Here is a 24232-nt window from a genome sequence, read left to right as displayed (position 1 = left end):
CAGAGCACAAACCAAGCCATGAAGGCCAAGGAATTGTCTGTAGACCTCCGAGACAGGATTGTATCGAGATAGATCTGGGGAAGGTTACAGAAAAATGTCTGCAGCATTGAAGGTCCCAATGAGCACAGTGGCCTCCATCATCTGTAAATGGAAGAAGTTTAGAACCACCAGGACTCTTCCTAGAGCGGGCTGCCCGGCCAAACTGAGTGATCGAGGGGGAAGGGCCTTAGTCAGGGAGGTGACCAAGAACCCACTGGTCACTCTGACAGAGCTCCAGCGTTTTTCTGTGGAGAGAGGAGAACCTTCCAGAAGAACAACCATCTCTGCAGCACTCCACCAATCAGGCCTGTATGGTAGAGTGGCCAGACGGAAGCCACTCCTCAGTAAAAAGTACTACTGTCTGGAGTTTTCCAAAAGGCACCTGAAGGACTCTCAGGCCATGAGAAACAAAATTCTCTGGTCTGATGAAACAAAGATTGAACTTTTTGGCCTGAATGGCAAGCGTTGTGTCTGGAGAAAACCAGGCATCGCTCTTCACCTGGCCAATACCATGCCTACAGTGAAGCATGGTGGTGGCAGCATCATGCTGTGGATATGTTTATCAGTGGCAGGAACAGGGAGACTAGTCAGGATCGAGGGAAAGATGAATGCAGCAATGTACAGAGACATCCTAGATGAAAACCTGCTCCAGAGCGCTCTGGACCTCAGACTGGGGCAAAGGTTCATCTTCCAACAGGACAACAACCCTAAGCACACAGCCAAGATAACAAAGGAGTGGCTACAGGACAACTCTGTGAATGTTGAGTGGCCAAGCCAGAGTCCAGACTTGAACCCGATAAAACATCTCTGGAGAGATCTGAAAATGGCTGTGCACCGACGCTCCTCTTCCAAGCTGATGTAGCTTGAGAGGTCCTGCAAAGAGGAATGGGAGGAACTGCCCAAAAATAGGTGTGCCAAACTTGTAGCATCATACTAAAAAAGCCCTGAGGCTGTAATTGATGCCAAAGGTGCTTCAACAAAGACTGTGAATACTTATGTACATGTGATTTTTTATTTATTTTTTTATAAAAACTTCTTTCGCGTTGTCATTATGGGGTAATGTTTGTAGAATTTTGAGGAAAATAATGGATTTAATCTATTTTGGAATAAGGCTAGCCTATAACATAACAAAATGTGTAAAAAGTGATTTCTTTCTGGATGCACTGTATGTTGCAGATTAGTAGTCAATAATGAGGGTGAACATCTACAGCAGGGAATGCAATTTGGTGGCTTAGAATGTTAACCTAACCTATTCTGTGAAAAATGATTACAACCTTCTCTGTAAAATTTTGTAAAAGGAAACGTTTATTTCAGGTTGAGGAGTCCTCTAAAGACAGAGGTTTGTAGCTGTTGTCTGCTTATTTTCTGATCATAGTTGGTCTTAACAGATTGCAACGTGGCTCCAACAGTCCACATTTCAGGGACCGATCAATATGGAATCGCAAACTATTCAAAATTCAAGAGGATGAGTTCAAGGTTGTAAAGTTTCTTGGTTTTATAAATATAATTTTACACTGAAAAAAAAACTGTCCTATGATTTCTCTTCCTTATCTTTGTGTGTTAGGACTGTCAGGTCATCCTTGTCCTCAATGCAGTCATCTGCATTCACATGGACCAAGATTGGCCGGGAAAGAATCTTCAGAGCTTCCAGGTAGCTTGGGGGCGGAGTCTGAGTGCTCTCCAGAGGCCGGGACAGGACCTTCAAAGCATGCATATAACTAGGTGGAGGGGTGATGGTGTTGTTCAGACGGAAGCCATGAGGAGCCAGCAAGGCATTGACTTCTGTAAAGCAAACAAAAACAGCTCTTGTTACTTCCTTGGCAAAAGAAAAAATGACAACAGCAAAATGTACCCATGGAATACATTATTTAAATGGCTCTGCAAGGGCTCTGCAAGAATTCAGCTTTTTCTGTTTTTAAAAGGTTTTCATATCCACTTAACAACCGCCCCTTAGTAGATTTACTGCCACGGGGCGGCCGTTCTGTGTAGAATCACTTATATACACGTGATTCTGCACTTCCGCCTAGGGGGCAACCCACTGCTTCTGCTGTCATTAGTCACAGCAGAAGCTGATCAGCGGGTGACGGCCAATAGATGTCCACCGGTTCCCCTTTGAACGCCGGGAAGAGCGGCTGGATGGGGCTCTGCCTATGTAAACAAGGCGGAGCTCACTCCTGTCTGCAGGGATGCAATGGATTTTCTTTCCCTACAGGGAAAGAAAATCCATCACATCCCTTAGTAAAAGCACCTCACAAAGTACAGAAAAACACTGGCTAGGCACATATTTAACCCCTAGTACAGTGACAGTCCAAATTTTTAGCACTGATCACTGTATTAATGTCACTGGTTCCTGCAAAGGGGTCAATTCACTAAGAGTAAAAGGACAGCAAATAAAATGTGGTAAAATAACGCATGCGGTAAATCAGTTGTGAAAGTTCAATTCAGTAAGAATTTAGCGTTAAATAAAGAATGCAGTATTTTTCCGATTGTTCGGTAACTACTGCATTTTCTTATGCAGTCATTTTTTGCATGTGTTTGGTTAAGGGTTGTTCAAGGTCATTTCCTTATAATATTTTACTTTTTAACATGTTTGTTATTTTTCTTTTGCAAAAACTATTTTTTAATCTAACATTTTTTTTACAGTACTCTGTATTTGAACTAACTTCTCAAATTGATGTCTCCTGGTGCTTGGTAATACAAGCTCCTTTACTTCCATCATGCCAAACATTCATAATGTGTTTTTTTTGTAAATGTATGGCCTACTAGAGTTGTTGAAAGTGCTCTTTTCTAAGTTTTTGGCCCAATTCTGTGCTGCTCACGTTTATATTGTGGAAACTAAAGAAAACTGCACTATATTTTTAATAATCTTTTTAAACATTTTTATATATTTTTTTTGTTCTATCCAAGTTTAACCTGTTGTAATGGTGTAACCAAAAGTATTATGCCCCGTACACACGGTCGGAATTTCCAACAACAAATGTTCGATGTGAGGTGTTGTTGTAAATTCCAATCGTGTGTACACAATTCCGATACACAAAAGTCCACGCATGCTCGGAATCAAGCAGAAGAGCCACACTGGCTATTGAACTTCATTTTTCTCAGCTCGTCGTATGTTTTGTACGTCACCGTGTTCTTGACGTTCGGAATTTCCAACAACATTTGTGTGACCGTGTGTATGGAAGACAAGTTTGAGCCAACATCCCTCAGAAAAAAATCCACAATTTTGTTGTCGGAATGTCCGATCGTCTGTACACGGCATTACAGTGGCCACTTCAAGAGGTCACTTCTAGCTGGTGTAATTGTCATGGTTGACATACTCCATTGTTGCACTTTTGTAAACGTTTACTTTTAAGAAAAAATGTTTTTTTTTGTTTTTTTTAAAGTTCTTGATGTTAAATTTCAGGCAATGTTAGCATTTCATTTGCACTGCGTATCATGCCTTTTTGATTTAATTAAAAAAAAATACTTGTGTACTCATGATGTATAATGCCACATTTTTGTGTGTCTACTGCTGGTGAAATAGTGTCAACTTTCTGTGGGTCCACTGTGGGTGGAATTAGACCCCTCTCTGAGGGTAGTATTGCACCCCTTTCTGTGGGTGTAATAGTACCCCTTCCTGTGGGTGTTTTGTGGGTGGAATTAGGCTCTCGGTGGGTGAAATGCCCCTTTCTGAGGGTTTGATTAGGCCCCTCTTTCTGGTACTGCACTGGTTACCACCATCAAATGGTTGGTGTTAAATATTGCACCTTTTTATAGTTCCAGTTTCGTTTGTGAATTGGACTTAACAGATTACCACACGTTTTTTGCGATATTTACTGGCAATTATTTTTTTCCGTTGTTTACCGCAAAATCGTTTTTTTTTTTGTGAATTGTACTTAACTTACCGCATGTGATAATTTATTTATGCAAAAAATGAAAGTGATCAGTCAACATTGGTTAAATAATCGCTCTCTTCCAGCGCTCATAGACCACTAATTGCATATATTAGTTGGTATGAACGTTAATAGCAGCTCTATAAATAGAAACAAACAATCAAACTATAACATTAGCAGCGCTTTGTGTATTCCACAATTAGAAAATAAAGTGCATGTTCAATTGTCCAATGACTGTTCAGATTGAAGTCAATCAAAATCGTTCATGAAGGGTGTATTTTCCAACAAGGATCCCGTCACCACACCGCGTAAATGATCTCCCCTATGGTCATGAACTCACTAGATAGATCCAGAACATGCGCCTGTAAAAAACGGTGTCTTTACATCAGGGAATACGTCCATCAATAATTGTACAAAACTTTAAAACATGTTAAAATCGCAATGCTGTCTTAGTCGCTTATCTATCTCTCACCACTCCACGGAACTTTATGGTGAGCGATGTACCTGGGTTGAGAAGACAGCTGACAGACAGACACGCCCTTTGATGAAGTGATGATGAAACGTGTCAGTGCGTTGAGTTGTGTTGCATCTTGATATAGCGCGGTCATTTACCCCACAGGGTCCTGACCCGCTTACAAACACATACACATACACATACTAGGGCCAATTTATAGACAGGATCTGATTAACCTTCCAGCATGTCTTTGGAGTGTGGGAGGAAACTGGAGTACCCGGAGGAAACCCATGCAGGCACAGGGAGAACATGCAAACTCCAGGCAGATGGTGCCGTGGTCAGGATTTGAACCAGCGAACCTATTGCTGCTAAATGAAAGTGCTAACCACTACACCACTGTGCTGCCCTACACCACTGTGTGTGACCACGCAACTACCTACACTGTCTGTCAGCGGTCTTCTCAACCTGGGTACATCGCTCACCGTAAAGTTCCGTGGAGTGGTGAGAGATAGACAAGCGACTAAGACAGCTTGGATCTATCTGGTGAGTTCATGACCATAGGGGAGATCATTCACGCGGTGTGGTGATGGGATCCTTGTTGGAAAACACACCATTCATGAACAATTTTGATTGACTTCAATCTGACCGATCATTGGACAATTAAACATGCACTTTATTTTCTAGCTGTGGAATACACAAAGAGCTGCTAATGTTATAGTTTGACTGTAGCATATGTTTGATTGATAATTTATTTATGCAAATTGGTACAATGATTCCCTTATTGCATGCGGTAAACGTTAGTGTATTGACCCCAAGGTGTCAAAAGTGTCAGTGTCCGATTGTCCACTGCAATATCACGGTCTCACTATAAGTCGTTGATCGCCGTCATTACTAGTATAAAAAAAATTAAAAATTCCATTATATATACACCATAGTTTGTAGACGCTATAACTTTTGTGCAAACCAATCAATATACGCTTATTGGGATTATTTTATCAAAAATATGTAGCAGAATACATATTGGCCTAAATTTATGAAGGAATTCAATTTTTTTTTTTTAATTTTGAATATAATTTATATCAAAAAATATAAAAATATATATTTTTTTCAGAATTATCGGTCTTTTTTTGTTTATAACGCAAAAAATAAATAAAATAAATAAAAAATGCAGAGGTGATCAAAAGCCACCAAAAGAAAGGTCTATTTGTGGGAAAAAAATCATATGCAGTGCCATATTACAAAAATTGCCTGGTCATGAAGGGGGGTAAATCTTCCGGAGGGCACATAGATACCATTGTGCTCATTTTGTATCAATTGTGGTCTGTTTTGAGATGAATTGTATAGTAAAGGTTGATATTCACACACCCCAAGTAGCTTGACGATACGTACCGCTTGGGTCTTGAATGATTCCAGGAGAAGACGGGGGGCTATGCGCTTCCTGCACAGTAACATTGATAGACTCCCGGTGATAAATATTCCTGCGTGAATGCATCTCCCGTCGAGCTTGTGCTTTCTTACAGAACAGGGACGTTATGTTCTTGTGTAAACACTGAGCGCAGCACTTTGTGGACTTGACCACACGAACCCAACAGAACACGATGATCATTACAGCAGCGAGGCATATGGTGAGCCAGACAAGCCAAGACTCCTCCATTCTGAAAGACACACAGAGATAATGTGAGATTGCAACTCCAAATTTATATGATCAACCCAAGACAAAGGTCATATGACTATACCTTGAACACCCCTAAAAAGGAGGGTGAAAATGACATTCCTGTATCCATTTGTGGCAAATCTGTTGCAAAGACAGGCTTACAATTAAACTCAAGTCAAGTGTTTAACCACTTCCGGACCGCCACACGCCGATATACGTCCTAAGTTTAAAGAGGAATATCATTGTTATGGCAGCAGCTAGCTGCCATAACCCCCGCTATCCTCTTTTTTGCCCAGCGGTCCGGTTTCCGATATTAGTGGTCTCTGCGGCGGATTCGCCATGAGATCACTTTTATCGGCGGGGGGAGAGGGCCCCCCACTCCCCCCACGCTCCAGTGCCCTCTGCAGCTTACCGTAGCCGTCGGCAGCGGCGGAGGCGATCGGATGTTGATCCATGCTGGTATTGAGACGAGTGAGGGGAAGATGGCACCCACCTGTCTCCATACCATTGCTGGGCGGAATCGACGTCAAAACGTCACTTCCGCCCATAGCTCTTAAGGGCCTTTTTTTTTTTTTTCAAATGACATTTTGTTTTTTGTTTTTGTTTTTTTGCATTTTAGTGTAAATAGCGTAATCTTTTTGATCTCATATTTAAGAGGTCCTGTCCTGCTTTTTTTCTATTACAAGGGATGTTTTTTTTTTAAATCCGTTAAAGTGTATTTTTTTTTACTAAACTCCAAAAAATTGAGTTTGAAAAACTGCTGTGCAAATACAGTGTGACATAAAAAATTGCAATGACTGCCATTTTTTTCTCTAGTTCCTCTGCTACAAAAAAAATTTAAAAATGTAATGTTTGCGCAAAGTAATTTTCTAGCAAAAAAAAGGTTTTTAGTTGTAAACAAAAAAAGTGTCACAATTGGCCTCGTCCAAGTGGTTTTAAACCTCAGACATGAAATATGAACAAAGCATATTCCTCTATAGTGTGTCAATTAGGAGCACTAAGTGTCATTTCTGTCTGCTGCCTCATTCCTCTGCTATCAGCATGAATTACTTCTGACAAGTTTTCCTGACACCAAGAGAAAAAAGGTGACAGGAGAGAAAGCTCCAGCTGATTGACAGCCTCAGCTCTGTTCTTGTGTACAGGTGGGTTTGTCCCTTCCCTCCAATCAACTCTCACAGATCTCTTATGTAGGATGAGTTGTTTCATCTCTGTGTACCACCTGAGGCCCACTACTTCATCAGGTATATGTAAGGGTTTAAAACCACTTACCAAGTACAAAAACATACGACATTACATTTTGTAAATTGAGAGAAGATTTGATAAAATTAGACCCTTTTCACACTGGGGCGGTGTTCAGGCTCTTTAGCACTGGAAATAGCCTCTGCTAAGCACCTAAAAACCGCCTCCCATTCATTCCAGTGTGACTTCACACTTGGGTGGTGCGCTTGCGGGACGTTCCAAAAAGTCCTGCAAGCAGCATCTTTGGGGAGGCTTGGGAGCGCTGTATTTAGCTCTCCCAAATTGCCCTGCCCATTGGAATGAAAGGGCATCCCTTTCAAAGCGCCTGAAAAGCGCTTTGAAAGCACCGCAAAACTGATGTTTTTAACCCTTTTTTTTTTGGGTTAAAAGCACTCTGATATTGGTCAAATAGCAGCGCAAACACGCCGCTAAAATGAGCAGCACTTTAGCGCTAACGCCCGGCCCTTTCGGTGAGAAAGCAGTGCTTAGAGTCACAATTGATATAGATAACATAAACTTTGCCTGTGTGAGTTAAATCAATAGCTATACATAAGAGTCAATTCAATAAGCTATAACAAGCTGTTATTTGCTTTAATTATCTTTTTTTCCCCTCTTTCATTTCTGAGAATAGCAATCATAATGACAAATATTGATTGCTATAGCTCAGTAAATTGAGGTCATAGCAGTTGTAGCATAAGGTCTCGCTGTTGTTTTATAGGGTTCAAGAGATTGGAGTAGGGAATGGGACCCCCTCCATGTTAAATTTTTTTTTTTTTTTTTTCAGAGTGCAAACTATTTATGTGAATCTTAATTTATTATATATATATATACACACACATGTGGTGTGACTGAATGTCATTGGTTTCCATTACACATTCCATAACTGTAAAGCTGTGCCTTGTCTATGTAAGAAGCACACATAATATACACTTTAAAGACAAAGACAATACAGCAGTAATCATCAACTACAGCACAGACTGGCTGCTGGAAATAGTAACTACAGCAAGAATAGCTGGTTGCTGAGTTACAGCTTTACATTTATAAAGCTAAAGCGGTATTAAATCAAACCAAAATGTAATATATTGTAGCTTACCACTTCATGAATGTGATGGGTGCATCCAGTGGTGGCTGTTTTTTTTGGGGGGGGGGGGGGAGAGGGGGGTGGCAAACAACCACCCCGAGCGGCCGGCGGCACCTCCCCCTGCTGTTTTTGCCGGTCGGTCCGGCACTTACCCCATCTAGGCGGGTAGCAGCTCCGTGTCCTCTCCTCCATCGGCAGCTTCCAGTGTGTGGCCCCTCCCCTCCTCCTAGGCATCCAATTGGATCGCCTGTCCTTTCAGCCAATCGATTGACGGGTCTAAAAACCTGCTTCCTGATTGGCCGGGAGGAGGATCAGTGTTACAATAGCGAATATTCATTCACTGTTGTAACACACCTGGGTGGGCTCCGAGCGCATTCTCTGCCCCCCAAGCCCACCCTATTTTGAAGCCTATTGGAGCCTCTGGCTCTAATAAGGTGCTTCAAAAAAACACCCACCCCGCATTGGAATCCATGTGCCCGGCGTCCTGAAAGGGGCCAGACGCATGGATGGGGGGGGGGGCTGTGTGCCCTTAATGGATGGGACGTCCCTGGCTGCATCTGTTTTCTTTCTTTATTCTTTTTAGTGATTTGGTCACTGGAAACTGATGGAATCTGATGGAAACTGATGTTTCCATCAGCAGGTCAGGTGCCGATGTTTCCATTGGCTGGTCGGGTGCTGCCGCCGCCATTGCAGGTAAGAGAACCCGGCAGTGTACCCTGTTGGCTTCACAATCGGGTCCCTACTGTGCATGAGAAGCATGATAGTACAGAGCTAGGGGACAAACTGCACATGCTTAGTTTGGTCTGTATTGCTAGAGAGTTTTTTTTGTTTTCTTGGAAGAGTGCATGTGATCAGCACAGGGCCAATCAGCACTGTCTGGTGAGCTCCATGCCCAAGAGGGTTAAGGCAGTGCTGGAAAATAATGGTGGCCACACAAAATATTGACACTTTGGGCCCAATTTGGACATTTTCTCTTAGGGGTGTACTCACTTTTGTTGCCAGCGGTTTAGACAATTAATGGCTGTGTGTTTAGTTATTTTGAGGGGACATCACTTTTACACTGTTATACAAGCTGTACACTCACTACTTTACATTGTAGCAAAGTGCCATTTCTTCAGTGTTGTCACATGAAAAGATAAAATAAAATATTTACAAAAATGTGAGGGGTGTACTCACTTTTGTGAGATACTGTATATTCAAGTAACAAAGAGATAATAATAGGTAGTGGACATGATAACAATGTGCAATAAATAAAACATATAGATCAAACAAAATAAAATATAAAACAATAGTCTGTATGCTGGTAAAAGAATGTGCTGATCTGTCAGTGGGATACACTGTAGATCAATAATGAATACAGGGAAGCAAGTTTGATTCCATGGAGAGGAGACTATGAAGTGCCTATTGACTTATCTTTAAACAGGTGGTCATTCTGATGCTCCAGCTCAGTTGGTGGTGGGAGTGGTGGGAATGCTTTGTTATTATGTGCTCTGCCTAATATTGCTTATTAATTTATATTTCACATCATGTCCCATGGTATACAGAAATTTGTACTTTGTGAATCTGTTTAAAACCATTTATCTGGAGATCCTGCCAGTAACAACAATTCCCGTTTCAGGCTGACAATGGAATTCTAGTGCTCCTCAATTAGCAGCAGTGGTTGTCGGCCTGCCGTGCATACTTTTTTGGCTGGTTGTTGGGCTGCCTATCTGATAGGCAGCCTCATGACCAACTAAATAGGAGCACATGGCAAGCTGACAACGCTGCTGCTAATTGCGGCAGTGACTTCATGATGTCAGCCTGCAACAGGAAGTGCTGTTGCTGCTCCAGGTAAGAAACCTTGCAATACAAAATATTATAAGTTTACAAAAGCTGTAGAATTGGAGTTTACATATACTTTATGTCTCATCTTGCCAAAGAAATATCACATAAAGTAATCTGCATAAGACATTCCTATTATTAAAGGCTGATCATATTTACTGAGCCTAAGAAATGAATGATACAAAATGATAGACAGAGCTCACCTGGAGCGGTTACACTGCAGGTAGGTGGTCAGACCAGAAACACACATATCAACAACTTGATGGTCACATTCCCAGAGTGCAGTCTTGTTCTCTGGACACTGTATGGTCACAGGAGGCACGTGTGACATTCCCTTGTTAAGCAGTGAGAAGAGGGGCTGGTGAGGTGTACACCCCATCTGTACAGTGAGACAAGACAGAAAATAATGCAACTTGTTGCTGATCACGTCCATGCCTTATAAACATTGCTAAAATGCTGCACATGAAAAAGCCAGGGAAGGAAGACTGTCATTGGAATGCCCCAGCGTTGGTGGCAAAATCTAAGTCCACTGGTACCCCAAAAAGAAGAAGGTTGAACTTTTTCATAAGTAAAAATTGGTGCGCTGTCCCTTTAAATATATTATGATAAAATTAGTAAACATAAATAGACAGTGATTAAATAACTGTGATCAAATAAACAAACATTCAGAGTGCAAGTGCAAATAAAACTCTATCCGATACACTCCAATCTCGTGTTAATCCCTAAAGATTCCGCCACCACTGTACTCAGTCTCTTACCAGCTACATGGGATCTCTAGATAATAAGAGATGAAAAATAGCACTCTGTAACAAGGATGGTGGTAACCAAGGCCTCCAAACCCCTCCTGGGTGATCACTGTCAATCAAAAATACCACAAAGGAAATAAAGAAAACAGACCAAAAGCCATAGTTTAAAACTGCATAAACCCAGTATAAGTATTGCACTCACATAATATAGAGGAATTGTAATGAGAAAAAGCAGCCTCTGATCCTTTAGCAGATTTGATGATGTCACAAGCCAATGCCTGCCCAATGCGTTTCATTAGTAGGTAGACATTGTCAGGGAAATAGAGCCTTCTTCCCCCCTTTACTGCCAGACCCAAAAGATATGGTAATTGTTATAGCACTGCAAAGGGGTTCATTTTAAAACTAGTGACTGATGTCATTCACAGACTGACTTGTTTATTGTTTCAGCAAACAATTGTCAGTATTTTTTTACCTTGTTCAAGGTAAACCCCCCAAATCCAGCTTTTTCTTTTAGTGGGTAAGAGTGAAAAAGTCTGTTGTTTTATTTGCTGCCTGTGCCCTCACTTGGGAGATTTACCCTCATTTCCTATCCTAGTAACATTAAAACCAGAAAAAATGGGAGAGCAGGTGTCACTGCAAAAAGGAAGACGGTGAGAGCAATAACAACCTGACAGACACTTTTGATTCTCCCCATTCTTTTAAATCAGGGGCCTCTAAACTACAGCCCATGGGCCACATTCAGCCTGCTACAATCCAGCCCCCAGCTAGGGTCAGTGGTGTATCCTCAATGTGCACTGATTGAGGATTAAAGGGGTTGTAAACCTTCGTGTTTTTTCACCTTAATGCATCATATGCATTAAGGTGAAAAAACACCTGTCAGTGACCGGCCCCCCAGCCTCCCTCTGTTTTACTTACCTGAACCCTCGAACTTTACCCAGTGGGGACACGCTGTCTTTCTGCCCGGGGTTCTCGGCTCTTGATCGGATAGATTGATAGCAGCGCAGCCATTGGCTCCCGCTGCTGTCAATCAAATCCAATGACGCAAGCATCGGGGGCGGGGCCGAGCCCTGCATTCGGTCTCTATGGACGCCGAATGCTGGACTTGGGAGTGCGCCGCAAGGTAACCACCTCGGGGAAGCGCTTCATCGAGGGGGTTATCAGATGTGGGGAGGTGCCGTGAGAGCCGCCGAGGGACCCCAGAAGACGAGGTTCGGGGCCACTCTGTGCAAAACGAGCTGCACAATGGAGATAAGTATGATATGGTTGTTATTTTTTTTTGTTTAAATGTACCTTTGCAATCATGCTATAGAAAGGAACAGAGTGAAGGCAAGCTCATTAGACTACATAACTTTCAGTACAGCTGTCTTCTGGGTGGCTGAATTCACTTTTTTATTTTTTGTTTAAAGAAGATTGCTGTGTTGGAGACGCTTACTTGTTCACAGAAGAAGGCAGCATCCATTCCCTTGATGCTTGTAAAACATACAGGACTCCATCTGTCCTCTGCAAATATCTCAATGTGCCCATCACAGGAAGAACGGCCCCTGGACAGTCTCCATGATCTGTTATCTAGAGATAGAATATCACAAATTCAATTTTTGGCACACTAGCAGCAGAAATATTTTCATACTGGATATAGACAAAATTATTTATTATTTTTCTTCAGTTTTTGCATTAAAAAAAGCAAATGGCATCCCAGTCTTATGCCCCGTACACACGGTCGGACTTTGTTCGGACATTCCGACAACAAAATCCTAGGATTTTTTCCGACGGATGTTGGCTCAAACTTGTCTTGCATACACACGGTCACACAAAGTTGTCGGAAAATCCGATCGTTCTGAACGCGGTGACATAAAACACGTACGTCGGGACTATAAACGGAGCAGTGGCCAATAGCTTTCATCTCTTTATTTATTCTGAGCATGCGTGGCACTTTGTCAGTCGGATTTGTGTACACACGATCGGAATTTCCGACAACGGATTTTGTTGTCGGAAAATTTTATATCCTGCTCTCAAACTTTGTGTGTCGGAAAATCCGATGGAAAATGTGTGATGGAGCCCACACACGGTCGGAATTTCCGACAACAAGGTCCTATCACACATTTTCCGTCGGAAGGCATTAGTCTGTAGGGTTCAATATTGAGTTGGCCCTTTGCAGTTATAATAGCTTCAACTCTTCTGGGAAGGCTGTCCTCAAGCTTTAGGAGTGTGTCTATGGGAATGTTTGACCATCCTTCCAGAAACACATTTGTGAGGTCAGGCACTGATGTGGACGAGAAGGCCTGGCTTGCAATCTCTGCTCTTATTCATCCCAAAGGTGTTCTATCGGGTTGAGGTCAGGACTCTGTGCAGGTCAGTCAAGTTCCTCCACCCCAAACTCGCTCATCCATGTCTTTATGGACCTTGATTTGTGCAGAGACTGCAAGCCAGGCCAATATCAGTGCCTGACCTCACAAATGCTTCTTCTGGAAGAATGGTCAAACATTCCCATAGACACTCCTAAAACTTGTAGACAGCCTTCCCAGAATAGTTGAAGCTGTTATAGCTGCAAAGGATTGGTCAACTCAATATTGAACCCTACGGACTAAGACTGGGATGCCATTAAAGTTCACGTGCGTGTAAAGGCAGGTGTCCCAATACTTTTGGTAACATAGTGTATGTTAGGAAGTGTGCATGGGTGGTTGTGATGAGAGACGTTTTTAATATTGCTGTTGTAGAGTACCTTGAGAAATCTTGTTGTATGTGGGCAATGATAAAGTATTATCTATCTATCTTAAAGAGCACCATAGACAAAATAAAAAGGGAAAAGAGTTCCATAGATCAGTAGGGCACACACAATCAAATGTGTGATAAGTGGGGTGTATCAAGGGAGCACAGAGAAAGGCTCAAGGAATATAAGGGTCTATGAAGAAATGTTATAGTGCTTTCATTTAGGTATTCAACCTTCCTCTTGTCTAAATTTTGAAGAGTTACAAACTTGAGTTACAACCATTTTAATCGGAATTTTATGTCACCTTTCAACATAAAGTAGTCCATAATATTGAAAAAAAATTACATAGTTTTCCGCCTCATGTACAAATAAAAAACTGAAAAGTCTTGATAAGCATTCACCATCTTTGCTGTTTTTAATTCCTGTAATTTTAAAAGTTCTGCAATCCTCAGTACTTTCCAGGTTTGCTGTGTATTTTTCCTATAAAGCCTATAGCTGCTTTGTTTCCTTTGTTTCCTTGTCAAAAGAAGTTTATTGAGTATACAATATTATAAAGATACATAAAGTAAGTTTACAAGGATCTATAAAGTAAGCTCATTGTTTTACAGTAGGGTTTATATAGGTAAATATCATGAAATTTCAAATATTAAACATTGGGTTCACGTAAACCTAAATTAAAGATATATATCATTTACTTTTGTAGGTATTTAAATGATTTATACCTACTATACATATTGTTTACAAGTAGAGTGTATATAGGTCAAATAAATTCTGATAATGAGCTTTAATCGTAAGGTGGAGAAAAGGAAAGAGAAAGAAGAAAAAGGGTAGAAAGGCAGAGGTATGGTCCACAAGGTTGTCCCGCTCGTCAGTTTATTATTCTTTTTAGTTCTCTTTGAAGCCTTAGAATGGGTGTCTCTGTAAGTCATTTAATCTGCTACCATGGCAACAGGACAGAGTCATTGAAGTTTGACAGGAACTGTTGTTTTATCCAAGAATGCCAAAGTTTTTCAAATTTTGGAATTTGATTTTGATCGATGGCTACCATCTTAGCATGGGACATTGTATTATTCATTCTGTGAATTGTTTCTGCTAGTACCAATGTAGGAGATTTCCATGCCTTGGCCACTGTTTGTTTTGCAGCCGTTGTTAGTTGGATCATAAGTTTGAATTGAGAGAGTGTTAACCATTCCGGTTTTAGATTAAGTAAAGTTATATAAGGATCTGGTTGTATTATTTTTTTAAATATTTTAGATGCAATCACGAAGACTTCCTTCCAGAAGGTTTGGATTACTGGGCACGTCCACCATATGTGTAAATGTGTGCCTATTTCTGGGCATCCTCGAAAACAAAGAGCTGAGGTATTAGGTGAATATTTTGCCACTCTAGCGGGTACAAGGTACCAGCGAGTTAGGACTTTATAATTTGTCTCCAGTGCTAAAATGTTGGGTGAAGATGACTTAGATGTGAGCCATATGTTAGACCAGTCCGTGTCTTCTAAAGTTCGTCCCAGGTCCTCCTCCCACCTCTGAACGTAAGAGGGTCTATTAAGATTTGCTACTCCATATAATTGATTATAAAGTGATGAAATTGTACCTTTAGCAAATGGATCTTTTGTACAGATTGATTCAAAAATGGATAATTGGGATAATGGTGTATCCCCCTTTAGGAATGGTGTATAGAGATTTTTGATTTGGAGATATCTAAATATCTCAGAGTTTGGTAGATCATATTTTTCTCTAAGCGATTGGAATGAAAGGAATGATTTAGATGCTATGAAGTCATTTAGTGTCTGAATGCCTGATGTTGTCCAAGCTTTAAAAGAATTTGGGTAGATCCATGCCGGATAAAAGGCCGGATTTCTGATAAAAGAAAGGAGAGGATTGTGTGGAGATTGTAACTGATATTTAGTTTTTAGTTTATCCCAGAGAGATAAGAAGTGTTTAGTTATGGGATTATGAATTTTAAAGCGGTCTTTAGGATCAAGCCATAATAAGTTTGATATTAATAGAGGGTCATTTTCTGAAGCCTCTATAAATACCCATAATGGGATTTCCTGTTTTGCATGGTATTTGGACAGACTGGCCAAATGTGCTGCTCTGTAGTAGTTAGTAAAATTAGGGTATCCCAGGCCTCCTTTATTTTTGGGAAGATGTAGTGTGTGTATAGGTATACGTGGTTTAGAAGAGCCCCATATAAACGAAGTTGCTCTTTTTTGTACTATTCTCAAAAAATAGGAAGGAATTGGAATAGGGAGGACTCTGAATAGATAAAGCAATTTGGGTAGAATAGTCATTTTGATTGCATTAATCTTCCCTATCCAGGATAAAGGAAGTTGCGACCATTGTTTTATTAGATTTGTGATCTGTCTTAATACAGGAGGATAATTGGTTGAGAATAAGTCAGAATGAAATGCTGTTAAATTAATTCCAAGATATGGGATTGATTTTTCTGCCCATGTGAATGGGAGTGCAGCCCTAGCCGGGATCAACTCCATGTTTGTGAGTGAAATATTAAGCACTAGGCATTTCTTGGGATTAATCATAAGGCCGGATAGGGCTGCAAATCCATCAAGAGCTGGTATTAAGTTAGGACCAGAGACCTGTGGTGATGATAGAAAAAGTAATATATCGTCTGCAAATATACATAATTTGTGTGTGATACCTCCTACTTCAATGCCAGTTATAGTTTGGTTTGTTCTGATGTATTGGGCCATGGGTTCGAGTATAAGGGCAAATAATAAGGGAGATAATGGGCAACCCTGTCGGGTACCTCTTTCGATATTAAAGGCATCAGATTTGTATCCAGCATATTTTATATAGGCTTTGGGTTTATTATATAATGCTTTGATCCATGTTAAAAAGTGGGGTCCAAAACCCCATTTTTGTAATGAATATTGCATATATTGCCAGGATACTGTGTCAAATGCCCTCTTAATATCGAGAGATAGAAAACATAAAGGGATTTTCCGTTTTTTAGCAATATGTGCCAATAACACTGCCCTGCGTATATTATCGCCTGCCTGTCTATTTGGCATGAAGCCTACTTGATCTCTATGTATTAATTTTCCTATAATGCTATTGAGGCGTTTTGCTATTATTTTTGCTAATAATTTAATATCAAGGTTTAACAGAGAGATAGGCCGATAATTCACACAGGAAGTATCATCAGAAAGGGGTTTTGGGATCATACAAACAATTGCCATTAGTGTTTCTTGCCGAAAAGAATGTCCATCTAGAAGTTTGTTAAAAGTTTCAGTGAGAATGGGAGAGAGTATTTCTGAGAATGTTTTATAGTATAAAGCCGAGTAGCCGTCTGGGCCTGGTCTTTTGTTAAGTTTTAGGTCTTTTATGGCGTTAGCAACTTCATCTATAGTTATAGGTTCATCCAAACTGCTTTTTTGATTCTGAGATAACTCAGGTAAGGTTATTTTTGAGAAGAAGGATTCAGCCTCTGTAGGATTAAATTCATTGTTTGTCTTGTATAAAGTTGCGAGATGTGAGTGAAATTTATGGACTATTTTAACTGGATTACAAGTATAAACATTTTTTGATAATTTCAAACGTATTGGTTTGAAAGATTTGTTAGTTGAATTTAATGCCCGAGCCAAATATGTACCTGGTTTGTTTGTATTCATGTAGAAATTGTGTTTGGAGCGTTTGAGGGATTTATCAACTGACTCAGTGAGAAATAGATCGTATTCCAATCTAGATTTTTCCAAATGAGATTTTGTACTCTGAGATGGATTATCTTGGAATGATATGTAGGCTGCATTAAAATTGAGTTCTAGTTTTTTTGCTAGATTTTTGCGTTCCCGTTTAAATAGTGCCATTTGTCTTTGTATTGTACCACGCAAGACAGGCTTATGAGCTTCCCACAGTGTTATTGGGGAGATGTCTGTTGTATTATTAATTGATATGTATTCCTTTAAAGCTTGTTCAATGGCCATCTGATGTAGTGGGTGTTTGAGCATTATGTCCTGTAAGTACCACGTTGGGTCATGCGCTTTTGGTATGGCTGAGGCTATAGTAGTGTATACTGCATTATGGTCAGACCACGGAATCGGAATTATATCTGATGCAATAATTTCTGGTATCATTCCTATTGTTAGAAAAATATGATCTATTCTGGTGAAGGTTTGATGAGGGTGCGAGAAATAAGTGAATTTCTTTTTCATTGGGTTACTTTCTCTCCATGAATCTACCAGATTGTATTTGGAAAGAAGTTGAGAAAAAGGTAATCTAGAGGTTATTTTGGATGGTGTAAAAGGTGATTTATCTAGAAATGGGAGGAGGACCTGGTTCGAATCCCCACACATTATCACTGTTCCTATTTTGTGTGTATTAATCACTTGTAATATATGTGAGAGGAATGGTGTAGGTTGTTTGTTAGGAGCGTAGTAGGAAATCACCGTGATTGCTGTATCCATTATATAACCCATGAGTATCAGGTATCTACCTTCTGGGTCTTTAATTTCTGATGATAAGGTGAATGGTGTGGATCGGTGAAATGCAATTAGAGTTCCCCTTTGCTTGGTACAGGCAGAAGCCGTGTAAATTTGTTGATAAAAAGGAGAAATATATTTTGGAGTAGAATCTTTGGTGAAGTGTGTTTCTTGGAGGCATACTATGTGAGCCTTCTTGTTATGGAAAGTACGGAAGGCTTTGGTCCTTTTTTGAGGGACATTTATTCCCTGAACATTCAGGGAGAGTATATTCAGTGGTGCCATGGCAACAGATCAAATAGTTTTGACTTACTTTTTGTTATGCAGAGCTGACTGCGCAGATCAACCTGTGTGGACTGAAGAGATGAAAAGATAGAAAAGAAACCAGTGAATTCTGGAGTAAAGAGTAAACAAAAAACATATGAGATTAGATGATACATTGTATAAATTATTTTTTGCAAGTAATCACAATTTACCCGTGAAAGAGAATAAATATCTCTCTCAGGGGAATAAGTGCCTTCGTCACACTCCCACATAATATGGTTGGGAGAATGAGGAGGGCTAATGGGGGTACACGGATCTTCCGCTTACAGGAGGGAAGTGCTATGTCAAAAGACATCAAAATGATGTTTCATTAATTGGAGTGCAGAATATAGTTTTTGTTGAAATTATTTATTCCAGGGTGGTTGTATATGGTTAGTTTTGCCCTAGGCTAAATAATTCAGTTAGAAAGGTACTGTTAATAACTTTGGTATTGATGAAGATAGTTTGAATTATTTTGGGATTTTAACCCTTTTAGAGTAAACAATTACATATTTTATTCATATGCAACTGTTTAGAAATGTTAACTCATAAAATTGAGGTTGTATTGCTTCAGATTAGAATAAACAAAAACATAATTCTAGGAACTAGTTAGGTAATAATATATTTGTTTTAAGAAAAGAAAGAAAAAGCTTCCATTACTTCTGGATTATTGAACATATTTGTCCTAAAAAGTAATAAATCTATTGTTATTACCTGATAATATATAACTGAACAAGAATTTCCTTATTTCACTTATATATTCTAAGGCTATATGAATCAGAAGTAATAAGAAATATAACTGGAATGTAACATGATCTCACACAGTGTGTGACTATCAGAATGCAGTTACATTCAGTTATAAATACAGGTTTTTTATAGAGAACCATCTCTTAGTATAATAAATGAAGAGATATCAGGAATTAGGATGTCAGTCCATTGAATCTTCTTGGTCCATGGATGATGTGGCATAACGGCCTCTTTTGTGAGAATGATGATTCCCATTTTGTTCTGAAATTTTCTGGGTGCTGCTTGAAGGTGAAGATGACGCCATTCTTCTGCGTGTGGGAGTGTTGCTGCTTGTGGGTTCTGTCAGATTTAATTTTAAAAGGGTTTGTTGTAGTTCATCTGCTGATCTGCTTCTGTAAATTGTACCTTGGTAGTTAAATCTGACTGAAAAGGGGAAGCCCCATTGATACATAATGTTGTGGCGTTGCAGTTCCATTAGTTGGGGTTTCATGGATCGTCTTTTAGTAATAGTAATTTGGGATAGGTCAGCAAAAATTTGATAATTGTGTCCTTGAAAATTAAGTTCCTTTTTTTCTCTTGCAGCAATTAGTATTTGTTCTTTCGTTCTGTAATAATGAAATTTTGTGATTATATCACGTGGGGGTCCATCTTTCTTTTTGGCTGTGAGGGCTCTGTGTACTCTGTCCAGTTCTAAACGTTCAATAGGGATATCTGGCTTTAGTTCTTGTAATAGAGCAGTAATAGTAGATTGCAGGTCTGTCACAGTTTCAGGTATTCCCCTTATGCGCAAGTTTGAACGTCTGGCTCTATTTTCGCAATCTTCGAGCTTAGTTTGAAGTATTAAATTCTCTTTTTTTAATTTTTCCAATTCTGTTATATTTTCTTGGGTTGTAATTTCAATTTCATCCATTTTTATTTCTAAGGCTGCGGTGCAGTTTCCCAGCTCTCCTATTTCTTTGGTTAGGCTTTTTGTTATTTGGTCTGAGGTTTGTTTTAAAGCCTTATGAAGCATCTTTTCAAATTGTAATAATATTACTGGGGATGCTGAGGAGGCTTGTGGAGAAGTTTGTGAGAGGATTTGTTCTGTATCTGACTCAAATGGAGAGTCTTGCTGTGACATTTTCTGTCTGTGAGAGCGCCCTGATGCTGTATCTTGTGAGGTGACTGGAGCTGCTTCAGCTGCAGTGAGTGCCTGTGAGCTCTTTGTGAGGTGATTTTTATTTCTGCCACGGTTTCCTCCCAGTACCATATTTCCTGCCCAAACTTTCACAGTTTGTTCCCTGGAGCAAAAAGGTTCAAATGGATACCTTTTGAGCCTGCAGGCTCCGCTTTGTCCTTCTCTTCTCTCCTCAGCGGTGTGGAGCTCTAACAATGCATGTCTGCTCCGCTAGGCTCCGCCTGTTTCCTTTGTTTCAAATAGGACTATTCCTTTTTTCCTGCTTTAGGGGGACTCCATCTTCTTGCAGGGTTCCGTGGAGTCACATCTGCGTGCTCCTGGCCTGGACGGCAGCTTACACATAGAGATGGTCCAGAAGCACTAAGCGTCAAGCCACTCCCCTGCTCTTGTCTCCTCCTAATAAGGTGATTGACAGCAGCAGGACCCTGTGCTGTCAGACTGACAGTATGTGCGCTCTACTCAGAAGTTTGCAGCACAAAGCACTGTGGTAGCAACAGTGGTGTACTGTATACATAGCAAGTGTTGGGGACAAATATGCAGTATACAATGTACAATGTTTATTGGCTTAGGCAGAATGGATACATTTTAAGAAATTAGAGCATTTAATACTACTTTAAGCTTTGGTGCCAACATTTGCCATCAGAAGTCACATCCTTAGTTGGAGGGCCTCTATTTCTGTGAAAATAAAGCCCAATGAAATCAAATGATCTTATGATAGTTTAGAGATCAAAATTAAAAATTCCAGAATAAAGTTCTAGAGAAACACAATTTATGGTTGGGTCATTAAATTTTATATATATATATATATATATATATATATACACACAGTGCCTTGCAAAAGTATTCACACCCCCCCCCCCCCCCCTTGGCTTCTTACCTAGTTTGTTACATTACAGTCTTTAGTTTTGTTTTTTTTTATCTGAATTATATGTGATGGATCAGAACACAATAGTCTAAGTTGATGAAGTAAAATTAGAAAAATATATACATAAAACTATTTTTCAGAAATAAAAAAATGATAATTGGCATTTGCGTATGCATTCACCCCCCTTTGTTATGAAGCCCATAAAAAGCTCTGGTGCAACCAATTACCTTCAGAAGTCACATAATTATTGAAATCATGTCCACCTGAGTGCAATCTAAGTGTCACATGATCTGTCACAAGATTACATGATCTGACATTACATATACACACCTTTTTGAAAGGCCCAGAGGCTGCAACACCTAAGCAAGAGGCATCACTAACCAAACACTGCCATGAAGACCAAGGAACTCTCCAAACAAGTAAGGGACAATGTTGTTGAGAAGTACAAGTCAGGGTTAGGTTATAAAATATATCCAAATCTTTGATGATCCCTAGGAGCACCATCAAATCTATCATAACCAAATGGAAAGAACATGGCACAACAGCAAACCTGCCAAGAGACGGCCGCACACCAAAACTCATGGACCGGGCAAGGAGGGCATTAATCAGAGAGGCAGCACAGAGACATAAGGTAACCCTGGAGGAGCTGCAGAGTTCCACAGCAGAGACTGGAGTATCTGTACATAGAACGACAATAAGCCGTACGCCTCATAGAGTTGGGCTTTATGGCAGAGTGGCCAGAAGAAAGCCATTATTTTCAGCAAAAAACAAAAATGGCACGTCTTGAGTTTGCGAAAAGGCATGTGGGAGAGTCCCAAAATGTATGGAGGAAGGTGCTCTGGTCTGATGAGACTAAAATTGAACTTTTTGGCCATCAAAGAAAACTCTATGTCTGGCGCAAACCCAACACATCACATCACCCAAAGAACACCATCCCCACAGTGAAACATGGTGGTGGCAGCATCATGCTGTGGGGAAGTTTTTCAGCAGTCTGGACTGGGAAAATGGTCAGAGTTGAGAGAAAGATGTATGGTGCTAAATACAGGGATATTTTTGCGCAAAACCTGTACCACTCTGTGTGTTTTTTGAAGCTAGGACGGAGGTTCACCTTCCAGCAGGACAATGACCCCAAACACACTGCGAAAGCAACATTTGAGTGGTTTAAGGGGAAACATGTAAATGTGTTTGAATGGCCTAGTCAAAGCCCAGACCTCAATCCAATAGAAAATCTGTGGTCAGACTTAAAGATTGCTGTTCACAAGCGCAAACTATCCAACTTGAAGGAGCTGGAGCAGTTTTGCAAGGAGGAATGGGCAAAAATCCCAGTGGTAAGATGTGGCAAGCTCATAGAGACTTATCCAAAGCAACTTAGAACTGTGATAGCAAAGGTGGCTCTACAAAGTATTGACTTTAGGGGGGTGAATAGTTATGCAAATTGACTTTTTCTGTTATTTTGTCCTATTTGTTGCTTGCTTCACAATAAAAAAAAAAAAAATCTTCAAAGTTGTGGGCATGTTCTGTAAATTAAATGATGCAAATGCTCAAACAATCCATGTTAATTAAACATGAATAATGCCAAGGTGGGGTGAATACTTTTGCAAGGCACTGTGTTTGTGTGTATATATATATATATATATATATATATATATATATATATATATATATATATATACTGTATATGCTATAACTCCACAGCTGAGGTGGGAAAACACATCCATAGAACAACTATAACAAGACTATTACTGAAAAAAAGGCATTCCCTTTGGAATTAGCTTAAGGGAGTGTGGGAGGTACACAAAATGTCTCTGGTCTTGGACCAAAATATTACATTTTTGTCCTTAGCTTAAAAACCTAGGAAAGCTAACGTTGTTTATAGCTTCGAGAACATTATCCCAACTGTGATGTGTGGTGGAGGAAACATCATGTTCTAAGAATGCTTTTTATTTGCAGAGTCTGGAAAGCTGCTTAGAAAATAAGGTGAGGATGGAGTTATAAATACAAGACATGACAAAGCCTTTTTCAGTGTGCAACCCTGCCCATCAATGTGAAGCCTTTGCAAAAAGAAAATCTGGCCAGCTCCTCTTTGGCATGTATGCTACACAGACAGTATATTCCTATGATTAAAGATGTACTACTTTGGATTTCTGGAGGCCGCAATGACTATAAACAAGCCATGAAAATAAATAAGCCAAGTGGTGAACTATTGCAGTAGAAAACTCAGGAGAAGGCGTGATGGTAAGTATTTTAATTGATAACTGCCACTTAGGGGGGGAGGGAACATTTTAAAGGACAACTTCACTAAAAGTGAAGCTGACCTTTGAAAACTGCATGGCTTAAAGAGGTTGTAAACCCTAATGCCGCGTACACACGGGCGGACTTTTTGACGGACTAGGTCTGGCAGGCTTTTCGACTGACTTTCCGACGGACTTTCCGAATGAACGGACTTGCCTACACACAATAAACCAAAGTCCGACGGATTTGTACGTGATGACGTACGACTGGACTAAAACAAGGAAGTTGATAGCCAGTAGCCAATAGCTGCCCTAGCGTCAGTTTATGTCTGTCGGACTAGCATACAGACGAGCGGATTTTTCAACCGGACTCGAGTCCGTCGGAAAGATTTGAAACATGTTTCATTTCTAGGTCCGTCAAACTTTTGGAAAAAAAAGTCAGCTGGAGCCCACACACGATCGAATTATCCGACGGACTCCGGTCCTCCGGACCAAGTCTGCCGTAAAGTCTGCTCGTGTGTACGCAGCATTACATATACTCAGTGAAGTGACTGGCCTCAGGTGATACACAGAAATTAAACAAATCCTCCTACAAAAGTTGTACCTGTTTATGTACAGTCTAGTCTTCTCTTCAATACAGCCATAATTTATAAAGCTTATCCGAGCTGTCAGAAAAAATGGGAAGAGAGCTGAAATTACACTCTGCAGAGTTCAGTGAGGAGAGCTCTGAGAGCTGATTGGAGAGAAGGGACACACCCCCTTCACACACCACAAAGAAACAGAGCTAACGCTGTCAATCTACTGGAGCTCCCTCCCCTGTCACTATTTTTTTCTTGTTGTCAGGAAAATTTG

The 24232-nt window shown here is 40.2% G+C and overlaps 1 protein-coding gene across 1 annotated transcript in view; it reads right to left on the bottom strand.

Annotated features, from left to right (window-relative positions):
* Positions 1–1326: 1326 nt before the first annotated feature.
* LOC141133089 (scavenger receptor cysteine-rich type 1 protein M130-like) overlaps positions 1327–24232 on the bottom strand; it is a 58622-nt gene continuing 35716 nt past the window's right edge. The window contains exons 5-8 of the mRNA XM_073622218.1: positions 12339–12472; positions 10364–10539; positions 5755–6020; positions 1327–1821 (exon numbers count right to left, since the gene is read on the bottom strand). Of these exons, the coding sequence (XP_073478319.1) occupies positions 1571–1821; positions 5755–6020; positions 10364–10539; positions 12339–12472 (827 nt within the window). The 3' untranslated portion in view covers positions 1327–1570. The remainder of the gene's footprint in view (positions 1822–5754; positions 6021–10363; positions 10540–12338; positions 12473–24232) is intronic.

The sequence above is a fragment of the Aquarana catesbeiana genome, linkage group LG03, assembly GCF_042186555.1.
Source record: "Aquarana catesbeiana isolate 2022-GZ linkage group LG03, ASM4218655v1, whole genome shotgun sequence".
In the NCBI taxonomy this organism is placed as follows: domain Eukaryota; kingdom Metazoa; phylum Chordata; class Amphibia; order Anura; family Ranidae; genus Aquarana; species Aquarana catesbeiana.
Note: the sequence above shows the minus strand (reverse complement) of the source record. Positions and strands in the feature narration are given on the sequence as shown.